At 39.7% G+C, this 15,281-nt stretch overlaps 1 protein-coding gene across 2 annotated transcripts in view; it reads left to right on the top strand.

The window, feature by feature from the left end:
* TBXAS1 (thromboxane A synthase 1) overlaps positions 1–15,281 on the top strand; it is a 238,679-nt gene that overhangs the window by 220,192 nt on the left and 3,206 nt on the right. For both annotated transcript variants that reach the window (XM_087968482.1, XM_026695041.2), the window contains exons 11-13: positions 9,729–9,817; positions 14,026–14,163; positions 14,852–15,014. In XM_087968482.1, the coding sequence (XP_087824608.1) occupies positions 9,729–9,817; positions 14,026–14,163; positions 14,852–15,014 (390 nt within the window). The remainder of the gene's footprint in view (positions 1–9,728; positions 9,818–14,025; positions 14,164–14,851; positions 15,015–15,281) is intronic.

Below are 15,281 nucleotides of genomic sequence, written 5' to 3'. Positions count from 1 at the left end.
ATTGATATAAGAAGTGTGAATGGGAACAATCACCTCTTAAGTTTCTGTCAGATGGAATTAAGAAAGAGAGAACACTCTCCTATTGATTGGGGGGAAGGGAAGAGAGGAAAATGCTTAATACATGCCACCAAGCAAGCAAGCTAGGGATGGAAAAAATAAGTCTAAGGGATATGTTTTTTAGGTTCTTCAATCCACAACGGGTGTCAAACTTTATTTCATTGAGGACTGCATCAGGGTTGTGTTTGACCTCGGGGGGGTGGGGGGGAGAGCAGGTGTGGCCAGCTTGACATCAGTCGTGTGTTGGGAGGCGTCTGTGGTGGCCTGAGCACTCTGCCAGAAAAAATGGGCTCCTGAGCTCTGTTTTTGCCTGCAAAGGCACAACAGGCCAGTCCTTCACTGTTTCCAGGGTGGCTCTGTGGGCCAGATCTAAGCACCCTGTGGACCTTGAGTTTGACACCCCTGATCTACAAAGCAGCTCCCAAATTTTTGGGCACCAGGACCTGGTTCCGTGGAGAGAGGTTTTTCTGTGGACTGGAGGGGGCGTGGTTTTGCATGCTTCTTGCATCCTACAGATGGAGCTTCATTTGTTTGCATGGCCCAGTTTCTGGTATGCCGTGGACCAGTGCCAGTCCGCAGACAGGGGGTTAGGGATCTACAAAGTCAGTAATGTGTTCCCTGAAACCAAACCAAAGGTTTCATGTGTTTTGGTTTCCTTCCAGTCATTGGGATTGTGAAGTTGATTTCCTAATTGTTAAAGCCTTGATGTATCAATTCTGTTTTCCTCTGGGACTTTTATAATATGTACGTTAGTGTATGTTATGAGAACATAAGTGATATACCTCTCTATGAAATGCATTTGAGCCTATCTGGTTAAAGTTATCAAACAATGGTAAAGTAGTGTTGGAAGTTAAAACCCACCACTCTCCTAGGAAAATGAAATATTTTTGGATATATTAAAGAGGCAGAATATTTCCCCTAAAAAGAAAAGTAGAAACTCAGAGAGGCAGAAACTCAGTCCCCCCAATTTTGCTAATATGCCATTACTCTGCCCTAGGCCAGTCTGCTTTACATAACAAAGATCTACTCCAGATAGAGCTATAATAGGAATTGCCCAAAGCCCTTTCATTACATCATCAGCCAGCAAGGCTCAACCAAGCTTAGGACTCAGGACAGCCTATAAGTTGCCCCTGCATGGCCCCATGGGAGTCCGACAACCAATCAGAATACAAACTCAAATTCAAATCCCAACAGAAGGCATAAAACCAAGGGACCCTCAGCATCTCAGCCCCGTTTTTCTTCACCCAAGGCATGTGATCCTGTCCACCATTAAACCATCTTTCCAAGCAGTCACCATGTTCCCAGTGTCTTTCTTCCCCACTTGGAACTGAACCCAGAAGGATATTTCTTCCAACAGTAGCATTATAAAATATTTTGAAGATTAGGAAATAATTGTCCTGAGGGGTTCTTGGTATTCTCTGAGCTTGGTTGTTTACTTTGCTGATGATGTGCTGAAGATGTTACCTAATTTGGGTAATGAAACATCTGGAAGAAAACAACCAAACTCAGAGAACACCAAGGACCCTTCATTTCAACCCTGAGCTACAAATATTCCTCTTTATTGGAAACAATTGTTCTATCATCAGAATAAATAAAATAAATAAAAAGCATTTTTTCAGGTTTTGACCAAAGCCATGATGTCAGCACAGCAAAATCTTAGCTGAGATAAAGCTAATACTCAGTATTAGTTTTACCGCTTTCAAGCTTATCTAATCATAATTTCTCTGGTGAATCAAATGATAGAGTCACCTCCCATAATGGCATAGCTCACTCAACATTTTTGAGATATTCATTTTGATATACAGATTTTTCTACATCCTGTGAAAAATAATTTTGACACCCCAAAGTGTGACACGGTTATGTCTGCTCTGTCAGGCAACATCTTTCTCCCGAATTAATACAGAGTTTTTCCAAATTCAGTACATGCAAGCTAAACTGCAAGATCCAATTTTGAAATGTGACAGCTCTGTCTCAAACTGAAAGGCTCAACTACAAAGATGTTGATGGCGTTCATCAGAAATTTGAAGTAAGAAACTGTGGAAGGCAGCTCAAAGCCCACAATCCACAATTGCCACCAAATAGGGGGGGTCAATATACAGAGATAGTTTTCTGGATTCTACCAAGCTGTCAAAGACTATAGATTACTCAATTGTTTGTTCTCCCTTGGTTGAACCATACAGTCATACCTTGGCATTTGACTGTTTCAAAATATGTCGAACTCGGTATTTGATGTGTTTTGAAGCAGAAATCTTGTCCCGGCGCTCATCTTTTTTCTACTAGTTGATATGCAAGGAAGGACTTGCTGATGTTGGCTACCTTATGACTTGCTATTTCTTCTGAATGAAACCATTCATGAATCACTGGACTTAGTTGACATTCACCATTTCCAGTTGATCTTGAAACGAGCTTAGCTTAGTTCAGAATCCCTGGCCAACACTTAATTGTGCAGAGTTTTCAATGTGCCACTGCTTACTTCTACCTGTGGACTTGTGCCTTAGCCCAATGAAAAGTTGCATGAAAAATGTTAAGAATGGAATCAGGTCTAGGGAAAATCAAGTACAAATGTTAGCTTGGCTCAGAATCTTGGATAATCTTTATTTCAACTCTTATGTTCCTAGTAGGAGCCTAAAATTGAAGCTGCGCTCCCTGGAAAAGTGGCTTCATGTATTAAGACCACAACTTCCAGTGTTGCGAACTGGAAATTCTGGGTAGCGTAATCTTAGAATTTCAGGAGGGCCCCGGGTTGGTTAAAGCTCCTGATATAGCAGTGTTGGGTATTTACATTTAGCATCATTTAATTTTGCTTTTCCTGGAGAAAACAGGAAGGTTGTGGGATTGACTGGGTCCTTGATAACTTTCCCTGCACATTTTTCTTGTCAGTCCAAATGTATGTTGGACTGGGCTTTTTAAAGTTTTAAAATCTGGATAAACCTTCCATTCTCCTTCAAAACCAGACATCCCCCCCCCAGCGAAGTTATCCCTTCCTGCCTTCTGCACAGATGTGAGGGGAAATCTTTTTACTTGCTGCTGCCTGCTTGGCATACAAAGTCTGTGTAGATGAAAAGGGGATTGAAAAGGAGCACTGTTCAAGATTCACATGATCATCATTGTTGCAAGGGGAGGGTAGAGGGCGGCGTATGAAAATTCACACCGCTGCTGATGGCTTTTAATATAAACACAAACTTGAGGAAATGAACATTTGATTAAACTAAACACATGGGCCTTTTATATCTACAGATCCTAATTTAAAGCGCCGTCACCTCCACATCGCAAATGCCAGCTGGAGGAAAAATGATTTAAATTTACCATCTGACTTCTAAGTGAGACCCAAAAATGTCTGCTGAGATGTGCAGGAGGGTGGTGGAAACAAGGGAGAAAGAGGCAGGAGGTTTGGAGATTTCTGTATTGTAAAATATCCGTAATAACTACTTCTGGATATTATATCTCATGCAGAACAGTAATGCAAAAATTGTGTGGTGTTTAACTGCTGTGATACTCTTTGGACCCCTATGTCATTTTCCATTAGGATGAGAAGCTGTGTGTTTTGGGTTGTTGTTTTTTTTTAAGAGAACTTCATATCCTCTCTCTGCTTTTTCCCCCTTGGGACACTTTGCTATTTAGGTGTGAGATTGATGGGTTGTTACCCACATACAATTTGAGATTGTGTCAGACCAACTTAGAGGCAACTAGAGAAAGTACAAAAGAAAGAAAAATAGCTTTTTTGTGGTGAGAGGGAGGGAGGAAGAGAGAGAGAAAGGTGAGGGGAGAGAAACAAATTTCAATCTATTGTAAGCATGATTCCCCCCCCCCCAAAAGACCCTGAATGTGCCTATAACAGTTGACTGATACTTTGTGGCCTGGGAAACTCCTATGTGCACATGGACTGGACTAATAGAAAGGGAAGAATAAATTACAAGTAAAATAAAGCACTGGTTTAATAGGACCTATACCCATGCATGTGAATATAGGTTTATACCAGTTGCTCCTAATAACTGATCCATCTCCCAGTTATGGATATCCCCCCACTTCCTCCACCATTGTCCAACTTGAATTTGATTGCTCTTTATAAACTCGATCATCATAATCCTTCTCCACTCAAGCCCTCCTGATTGTGCTGGGAATTCCCAGTTTAACTGGATAACCTTAAGCCAAAATAGAAGAAGTGAAACACTTCAGTGGTTTAAGTGCTTTTTATCAGGGCAACCCTGGTCTACCCAATTATGGGACAGAGCATACTGCTCCGCTTTCGCCTTTCAGCCCCAAGGTAGTTGCTTCATAGGTAGTTGCTTTCATGACAAACCATTGAAATGTTGACTTTACATTTTTTACCGACAAAGAAATAAAGGGAGACTAGTATAGATCTACTTCAAGCTATTTAACTCTCATCAGCTAGCCATACCCTTTCTGGGATTCAAACCCGGGCTACTTGCATATTAGATAGATGTATTAACCTCTAAGCCACATCGACCTAATATGCAAGTAGCCCAGGTTCGAATCCCAGAAGGGTATGGCTAGCGGATGAGAGCTAAATAGCTTGAAGTAGATCTATACTAGTCTCCCTTTATTGTTAGTAAAAAATGTAAAGTCAACATTTCAATGGTTTGTCTGTTGAGTTATTAGAAATTAGATCTTGAGGCTTTATATGCCAATGAATGTAGGATTATGATTTGCCATGGCTAACTTGATCTGTTTATTTCAACCTGAACATTCTTATCTTCAGCCTCAACATTGCCTGATGTAGGTTATGGGAAATATTCACTCAAGTGTATTAACTCATGTTGCCATTCATTTTCATTAATATAAAAGATGGCCAAAGCTGATGTAGATACTAGAGCAGGAAATATTCTTCCAGCCCTGGTTTTTAAATCTTCTATTTTGAGATCCCCAAATCTGATTATTAGCTTACAAATAAAAACTCCTGGTCAGTAAAATTAAGGGCTTTTTTTTTCTTTGTTGAGGATCACTGAATAGATGAATGTGCTTTAAAAATGCAGGTCTTTGCATTTGGTAATATACAGGAAAGCCAGTCAATAGGACAATGGCCATGATGTCCCGTGGTTTGCCAAGTGAACTGAAAGGGCATTATAATTAAACTACTGCCTGTTTAATTAAGCTTATTATTGTCAGAGTCATGCCAGTGTTTGGGGGGAAGCAGCTGGAAAGAGAATAACACTAGGGTTGACATGTTTTCAGTACTTTTGCCACAGCTGTGCAAGCCTATGTACTTTAAAGGGAAAAGGTGATTCAGAGCATGGTTAATTATCATGTAATCCTTGTCAGCAATTCCTTAAATAAGCTGTATTAAGCTTTCCCTCAACTGCATGAAACTAGGAAAAGACCCATTTGATTTAAGGAGATGCAGATGGTGATAGGTGCAAGGTGCACCTCCACAGGCCCTTTGAATCCAGACCATTGAAATTTTGCAAATCAAACTGTCCACTCTCTGCCCCCCCCCCCCACTTTTCTTTTCACTGCAGTAGAAGTGCTGCTGGTGAAAGAAAGACACGAGCACTGATGATGTTACATAGTTTGGGTAATGAAACGTCTGCGAGAAAACAAGCAAGCTCTGAGAGCACTAAGGACTTCAACCTTGAATTTCAACCTTGAGCTACAAATATTCCCCTTTATTGGAAAGAAAAACAGTAGAAAGATACTATGATTTGTTCTCTTCAGTCCCTCAGAAAGGAAATCCCTTATATCTCACCAGAGCTGGTATTCAGCAGGTTCTGACCAGTTCTAGAGAAACAGTAGTGGAAATTTTGAGTAATTCGGAAAACCAGCAAATCCCACCTCTGACTAGAGATTTTACAGTATCCTTCCCCTGCCCCACCCACCAAGCCCCACCCACAGAACCGGTAGTAAAAAAAATTTGAATCCCACCACTGTATCTCACACAGCTTTTGAGAGACCATAAAATGGCAGTTTCAGGAAGTAAAAGACTGAATAGCAATAGCAATAGCACTTAGGATTATATACCGCTTCACAGTCCTCTCTAAGCAGTTTGCAGAGGCAGCATATTGCTCCCAACAATCTGGGTTCTCATTTTACCAACCTCAGAAGGATGGAAGGCTGAGTCAACCTTGAGCCTGGTGAGATTCAAACTGCCAAATTGCAGGCAGCCGGCAGTCAGCAGAAGTAGCTTGCAGTACTGTGCCACTGCGCCTCTTATAAGGGATGATCAGCTTTAAAAAGAGCCAAGAAATGTAGCAGTGGCTAGTGATAATTTTTGTTTACCTAAGCTTTGTCACTGGAAACCTCCTTTCTTGAAAAATGGAGGGCTGAGGCTTCTTTATAATTTTTTAAATCAAGCTTTGATAGAATGTTTACACATGCATACATGTAGCCAGTCTGGGACTAATGTTTCAGAATATAGGTGGAAGAGTTTCAAGCATGAATGCCTCCTTGCATTAAAGAAGACCAAACAAACCCCCCAAGGAATCCCTTTTTCTATAAAGAAAAAGCAGCACATTGGGCGAGAGGAAGCAAGCTTAGAAATTTTCTTCCCACCTTCTTGTAAGTGGGAAATTTATGAAAAAGGAGTGAAACCAAATAATCCCCTTGAGTTGTATAATTTCAGAAAGACAGTATTGGTTGCCTTTTTTGGTTATTCAGCGCTTAGCACTAGCACTTAGACTTATATACTGCTTCACAGTACAGCCCTCTCTAAGCAGTTTACAGAGTCAGCATCTTGCCCCCAACAATCTGGGTCCTCATTTTACCGACCTCAGAAGGATGGAGGGTTAAGTCAACCTTGAGCCGGTGATAATGCAACTGACAAACTGCAGGCAGTCGGCAGTCAACAGAAGTAGCGTGCAGTACTGCATTTTAACCACTGCGCCACCATGGCTCAAAGTTCAAATGTACTTTTGTCAAAAACTCCATGTCAAATGGATGTTCAGGCCTTCCCTTTTCACACAGGCTGGGTATATGTAATGACGTCCAGGCTGGGCTTTGCACTTCCAATTTTAACAAGAGAATATTGTAGCTCAGGGTTGAACTGTGGGGTGGTCTCTGAGCAGCAAGAACCCCACACTTCCAATTTTGAATGGACCCCAAGGATCTCCCACTGTCTCCTCTTCACAATTTCTGCAAGCACAGAACCTGCTTCAGCAAACAGCTCTGGAAGAGATTCTGTTAAATCCCACCCAGAGTCTGTCCTTGCATTTATCAGTAAGGCAAAATAGCAAATGTGTTCAGCGAAGAGGCTCTGAACTTGCCTAACATTATCAGATTTCCCTGACCTCTCTTGGCCGGGTAGGAAATCGAAATGGATCTGGTTTAGCTGGAAGCTTATCCTGCCCCTAGAAACTGAGGAAGGTCAGACATCTGTGCCTGTTTCTACACAGTCTTTTAGTAAACTTTCATCTGTAGCTGGCATGTTTGCTGATCCTGGATTAAATAGTGATGTATCTCAGGAAGAACAGGAAGGCCAGCATAAATAGCTACCCTACATTGATTTTGATCATATTTTTTAAAAAATGAAATGTGTTTTTTCATGCCGACCTGATTCGAGTCCTTTATATGTTGGTTAAGACACACAGACTGGTAATTCCCATAATCTCTGAATAAGATGGCCAGTTGCCATAATAGAGGTAAGGATTGTGGGAATTAAATTCTAATGCTAATATATTCTAAACCTTAAGGAACGTTTCTCAAAATTAATATGAAATGTTAACATAAAATATCTTGTCGTGTTTTATTTGAAGTGAACATTCAGGTATTGTAAAGCGTTCTGCTTTAGCCACATAATTGGTATGTATAGTTTTGCTGCCCTCACCTGGCTCATCAGAGTATTATATTACTTCCTTGTTCCGTTTGATTTTTCTCAATGGGAAGGGTGGACAGATAATAGTTTAGTAAGGAAAAAAACCATGATTTTTAGAAAGCAGGGTTGGAAGATGTTAATTGCTTCTTTTTTTTTACAATTTAAAACCCAAGGAGGACATGTAAATTTATATTTATTAATTTAATGAATCCAAATCCTATCCAAAAATGCTATTCAACGTGACAAAGATCAAAAGGTGGGATTCATTTTTTCTTTTTCTTCCAATTTCTGGCTTTAGGAATAACTAGACCGAGATGGTTCTCCCAGAAAAAATGACATTTGTGAATGCCCCATTTTGTCTGCTACTCCCAGAAAATTGAGGGGTATGAATTAGGAGATGGCAGGGAGAACAAAAGGGAACAACCCCATTTCTTGTCATCAAGATACGTACACTGTGTTGGAAGCCCTTGTATCAAACTCTTTATCTCTGTAACAGTATTTATGATTCTGGATCCAATCCACTGTGGCTCCTTGATTCACAGTGTGAATTGGTTTCCAACCAAAGTTGTAAATAGAGTTGTTGTTTTTTATCACATTTTGCAGACCAGCTTTTCTCCAGGAAGCTGAGTTGTGGTCATGGCAATCATTCCATTTTGTGCTCACAACTGTTGGAAGTTACGATTCCCCTCTCTTCTAGGAAAACGTTAGAAGGGGAAGGAAAATTCCCCTAAAAGAAAGGAGAGGTGAAAACACAAGCAGGGACAGCTCCATTTGCATGGGACACACATTAGCTAGGATCCTTTCCCATAGAAATCAAATAGATAGCAAGCTACAAAAACTTGAGAAAAGCAAACAGCATAACAGGAAACTCAGGATATTGCAACCAGGTGCAAACTGATAGCTACAAAGGGTCAGGGAAAAACAGATTGGACTATAAAACAATTACTCCTACCAAGATCCCAGGAAGAGATCCCAATCTCAAAGAGACAGGAATTCAACACACTTCACTTACAAATCAAAGAACCTGAAGTATATTAAGAGAGAGGTTTTCCTACTCACTTATTAGATTAATCCTAGGAACTCTGTGAGACTTCTTCTTATCTGCCTTCCTATTAATAAACTGATTCTGACTTTCAACGCAGCTGACCAAATCATTTTGCATTAAAACCTCCCAGCCGGGAAATTTGAATCCACAAAAGGAAAGAACTTTGCCTTTTTCCTTAAAGGGCAAGGCTTCTTTTTTCCTTTCCTCACAACAATCCAAATATATATTAGTATAAACTTTTCCTTCCCTTCCCTTTCCTATATACTAATATTATAACGCTCCCTGAGTAAAACAGCTCTGCAACATAGGTTCTCAGGTCTTTGTAAGGTTGAAGGGTGGGAGTGTTGTAGACCTGCTTGTAAGCTACCATTCCTGGGTAGTCATACAAAACCTGCAGATTTTCTTTAGGGATAATTGAAGACTCTGTATACCTGGACACTAGCTCCAGACAGTATGATCAATACAAACCAACATTCTTGAACTGTACTTCGAAACATTCTGATAATAAGTGAAGGATCCATGATATAAATGTACCACTGCGGAAGCAAGTATCTTCTGCCAGCATATGAACTGCCACATTTTCAAGTCATCTTCAAAGTCATCATCTCTTACAAGTTCCTGGGTAAAAAATATTGTAATACCTAGGTGCAATCTTTCATCAAGGAATATGATTTGCTAGTTCTTCTTTCTTTCTTTTTGCTATTTGCTATGTTTTTGTTCAGTTAGGGTTAAGGTCTACTCTTTGGTTGATACTTCATGCTTTCATGTTGTGTTTCTGGTGGCCATTGTGATGCTAAGAGATAGGTATAATATAAATATTTTGTTAAATTAATAACCATTTTTTTCTTCCCATTCCCACAGGACATTCCACATTATGAAAATATACAGGAACTTCCATACCTTGATATGGTGATAGCAGAGACTCTGCGCATGTATCCTCCAGCATTCAGGTTAGTAAGATAGGAGGCACTGCGGCTGCTGAAGCATATTTTTTTTCTTATGTAGGTGATTCACGCCACTCCAGGGAATGAATGTGAGTCTTCTCTTAACCTATAAGGAGTCAGGATTTTTCTGAGTCTTGAAGGAGGCATGGTACAGTACAGGGTGTTCCTAAATTCTTAGTTCAGTTTTAAACTCTAATAACTTCAGAAGTATAAAAGTTACAAGCTTAAAACAAAACCAAAAAGTCATTGGAAAGTTTAATGAATCAAAATTCTTTTATACTTAAATTTGTGAGTTAAGAATAATATGTTTTTGATTTTAATTTTTTTTCAAGTCTCTCTGTTTGTAAAATGGCAAATATTGTGTGTGGGGGTGGGGAAGTCAGCTGCATTTTCTGGTTAGCTGAATTTAAGTCACAAACGGCAGTAAAAGGAAAATTCACTTTCCATTACAAGAAGGAAGCTCACAGCAGAAATTTAATTAACAACTGGATGAAAAACGTTCAGGGAAACTGGCTCATTTCATGATGAGCATAGATCTAAGAGATGCTGAGCAAGCAAATAGAAATTGAGAGGGTATTTGAACAGAGACTCCCAAAACCAATGTACCATACATCTAGTGAATTGAACATTTCAAAACTCACATTGCAAAGAATTCTAACAATGAAACTCCATTACAAGGTTATTATTGTAGGAGATGACCAGGCTGAGCATGAAGGAGGAGTCAAACACATCATCAGTCATGAATCCTTGTGTGCCCACAAGAGATCTAAATCTAGCCCATCTTGAATTCCTTCCTATTCTTAACTCCTGTTAATTTCCCTTGGCCATTAGTAGTTCAGATTCTTGTAGAGTGTTTAAATCTTGCAATAAATCTTTATTTAACATCTACTTGTTCAGAATGATTCATGGTTATAACAGGACTGAACAAAGGATATTTATGGTGGGTCCTCGTAGTTATGGCTGTTACAACATACTTGCAATCACACAATTGCAATTTGGGCACTTAGTGACTGGTCTGCAATTATGACAGGCCACGGGTGGGATTCAAATTTTTTAACAACCAGTTCTGTGGGTGTGGCTAGGTAGGCATGGCTAGGTGGGCATGGCCATGTGACTGAGCGGACGTGGCTTCTTTTTTTGGCAGCGCATCCCCCCCATTTTTTTTGCCACCTGGGCCTCAGGGATGCCAGCCTCCTGGGGAGGCATTTTTGCTCCCAGAAGGCTTCCCTGGGGCCCAGGAAGACAAAAAATGGAGTGCGAGGGGGGCACAGCTCTCCCCTCACCCCCACAAGCTTCCTTTGCTTCCTGGTCCTCAGGGAAGCCTCCTGGGCGAAGCAGTAAGACAGCAAGAGGGATCCCGGCACAGCTGATCGCCAGGAGGAAAAAAATACCTTAAGGAGTGACTGGGCAGGGGAGAACGCAGTCAGCAATGTCAGGCATGCATGCAATGTCGCGTATGCAAGATAGTGACTGACTGGGAGGGGAGGGCTGGGTGGAGAGGGGAGGGGCCAGCCAGGGACATGATTTGCCGGTTCTCTGAACTGTGCAGAATCATAACAACCGGTTGTATAGAACCGGCCCGAACTGCTAGAATCTCACACTTGATGACAGCGTTTCCCAATCTTTCTGGCTTCACAGACCTGTGACAGCAGCCGGGGGAGGGGTGAAGGTTTCACACACACAACCTAGATCCCGTGCATGTGCAAATGAAGCTTTGCAGGCTCACTCACTGCTTGCACGATCTGGGTCCCAACAGTTTGTGGACCGGGGGTTGAAGTTACCCCTGAGTTATGATGTTACAGCTTCCTGCAGTCACAATTGCCATTTGTAATTTTCACTGGTGGCTTCCAAGCAAAGTCAGTGGGAAAGCCAGCAGGAAGTTGCAAATGATAATCATGTGACATTGTAACTAACAACCATGTAGGGTTTGCTTAACAGTGATAACTGGAACTGCTTTCTTAAACCAGCATGGTCACGTGTCATCATATTTTACAATTGTGATGCTTGGTGTCAGAGTTACCAATCTCAATTACCAATGGTAAGCGCCTACTATCTGTAGTTGTTCAACTGCTACATGAAAATTACTGTTCAAAGTTATACAGTTGAAGTTTTCTCCAGCATTGGCTAACAAATATCCTTCAACAAAATATTAAAACTGGAAATATATTATTCCACTTTGATAGATGGAAAAAATGGATAGACAATTCAATTTTAAAGTGTGCAAATGGTTGCAGAAAAGTAGCAGATTGTATGTGGTCTCTTGTCAGGAATGATTGTCAAAAAAAAAAAAAACCCAACGTGTCCATACTTAATAATAGCTTCTGCCCGTGTTGTTAGAACTCAATATGGAGGGAGGAATTACTAAAAATAAATTGAATGCTGTGGCTGTGGGATATTTAAGAGGTAAGAAGAGATGGGGTGAAGAATTAATAGAGTTTGAATTAATGCAGATTGAATCCACAAATGAGATCCAGGATGAAGGAAGGATGTGATTCGATTATACAGAGAGTAAATTAAGACTGAATCAGGCTTTTTTTCAGAAAGAGAATGTGAGATCTTTACAGAATGAAAGGAAATGAATGAATGTATATATGGATTTGATGGAATGATGTATGGGTTGCATGAAAAGTATGGAGACCTGTGGCAAATGTATTATCATAAATTACAATGAATTAGATTTCTATGGGCTTATCTTGTGCTTTTCCTTGCTTAAGACTTTCTACTCCTTTGCTGTACATAGTATTTTTACCCCACAAGACAATAACATGTTGAGTAGGTGTTTGTTCCTTATGCCAATATAAAGTCATCTGTTAGGATATTCTCAATAGTCTCTCTAATATTAGAAATCAAGCTGAATTCAACGTTTTTAAAGCAGGCAACATCTGGTTTTGTTTTCAACCATATATTTTTCCATCAGAACTTGCAAACTACCTTTTTTTAAACTTTAAAACAAAAATAAACTTTCAACATGCAAAATCTGCTTTAAAAACATCAAGAAATAAATCTGTCAGAAAATTATGGTGGACAATTAAAAGTAACAATAAAAGAAACAAATATTAGGAAACATGTTAATTTGGCAGTAAAGAATAATGGTCTTGGAACCATCATAACTAAATAAAACTTCGGATGGAAGGAGCAAACATGGACTCAGAATATAAGAGAAGGAAATATTTCAGATTTCCTTCTCCCAGATAACTCACAGGATTAATAAAGCTGAATCTAAAATGACACTCCATTTTTGTCTGCTGAATTCAGACAAAGCAAAATAAGTGTCATTTGAAAATTTAACAGTGTGACAGTCAAATGAAGGACATTCGTGCATAACACTGAATCTTTTTTTCTTATGTTTTCCCCCTATCACAGTGTACTCTAACAAGGCTGAGTCATGATGCAAATGATGTCCTTACATGGCATAACTTTCCTTGCATTCTCGGGGGAAAATATTGATAACCATATTAGTTAGTGGGAAAACTCCAGTAAATCCTAAGGAATATTTAGTCTTTTGTTTTGTTTTCTTTCTTTCTTTCTTTCTTTCTTTCTTTCTTTCTTTCTTTCTTTCTTTCTTTCTTTCTTTCTTTCTTTCTTTCTTTCATTCTTTCTTTCTTTCTTTCTTTCTTTCTTTCTTTCTTTCTTTCTCTCTCTCTCTTTTTTCCTGTTTCTTTCTTCCTTCCTTCTTTCCTTCCTTCCTTTCTTTCCTCTTTCTTTCCTTTCTTTCCACAACTGCCTAGAGCAGGGGTCTTCAAACTTGACAACTTTAAGACTTGTGGACATTAACTCCCAGAATTCCTCCTCCAGTCATGTTAGCTCAAGAATTCTGGGAGTTGAAGTCCACAAATGTTAAACATGTGGACCCTTGGCCTAGAGCCTTCACAATTGGGTGGCATATAACCAGATAAAATAAATATATACATACCTTTCCCATTTGAAGACAGAAATTGCTATGTGGGAATGTCTCGATCCAAGTTAAAAAAAAAGTATTTCATTTTTTCTTAAAAAAACAAAATAGAAGCCTAGGACTAGATTTTAAGGAGTAGCAAAATATTCAATCAATATTGATGTGTTCATTCGATTTTCTTTGCAATGATCCCAATATTTTTCCTACTTATACAACAGCCTAGGTCTAAAATAGCTTACACATGAAGGCTTCTTCAAGTGTTTCAATTGCCATGTTTTTCCTTTCTTATTTCTGCAATATGCAATCTTTGTTCCTGTAGGTTTACCCGGGAAGCAGCAAAAGACTGTTCAGTGCTACAGCAGCAAGTCCCAGCTGGCGCTATCATAGAAATTGCTGCTGGACATCTCCATTATAATCCAAAGTTCTGGCTAGAACCTGAAAAGTTTATTCCTGAGAGGTACATGGGCTTATCGTTCAAATCACAATGTTAAAACTGTCAAATCACAATATTATTTATTGTACAGATAGCAACAGCAACAACAAAGCACTGGGAGGTACAATTACACATAATGCAAAATGCGTACCCTCCCACAGAACACAATATAGCTACTCTTCAGCCGGTCCCACCACAATTGGGATTCTGATGTTAAGCAATGCCATTGTTAAGTAAATCACTCCCAGTTTTATGACCGCTCCTTTTTTTTTGCTATGGCTGTTAAACAAACCACTGCAATTCAATGAATCACATGGTTGTTAAATTAATTCGGCTTTCCGCCCCCTCTCCAATTGACTTTGCTTGTTGGAAGCCCCTGGAAAGATTACAAATGGCGATCACATGGCCTGGGAATGCTGCAACCATCATAAGTACATGCCAATTGCCAAGTTCCCAAATTTTGATCACGTGACCATGGGGATGGTACATTGGTCATAAACGCAAGGACTGGTCACTTACAAGTACCATTGTAATTTCAAATGGCCACTAAATGAATGATTCTAAGTCATGAACTACCTGGGACTGCTATGTCTTAATCATTGAACAAGCCATTTGGGGCCCACCCAGTGTTTTAAAATGGAAAATGCAAATGGAAGGTCCTTTCTCATGTTTTAATCTTGCCCGCAGATTTATATTTTAATTTTGCCCACAGATTTACGGCTGAGGCTATGGAGCAACAACATCCTTTTGCTTATTTGCCCTTTGGGGCAGGTCCTCGTGGCTGCATTGGCATGAAGTTGGCCTTGATGATAATAAAAATTGCACTGTTGAGAATTTTGCAAAGATTCATGTTCAAAACCTGCCCTGAGACCCAGGTTTGTGCCTGTTTTTTACTTTTTGGAGAAGGTGGTAACAACAAAAAAGGCAAACTAGAGGGTGAGGAAAGAATTGCTTTTCATTTCTCTTTAGTACAAACATCAAATCAAACATGTATTGTCAATGTACAACATGTGTACAATGAATGAAAATGTATAGACTGATAGCTATTTCCCCTGAATCCCCAACACAGCATCCAACATATGGGGCCACCAAGGCTTCCTGCTTGATATACATATATATTTAAAAAATGAACACAAACCAAA

This window comes from Notechis scutatus, chromosome 6, assembly GCF_049901735.1.
Source record: "Notechis scutatus isolate UNSWTSFEM ecotype Mainland chromosome 6, rNotScu1.2, whole genome shotgun sequence".
Lineage (NCBI taxonomy): Eukaryota > Metazoa > Chordata > Lepidosauria > Squamata > Elapidae > Notechis > Notechis scutatus.
This window is presented reverse-complemented; position numbering and strand designations above follow the sequence as displayed.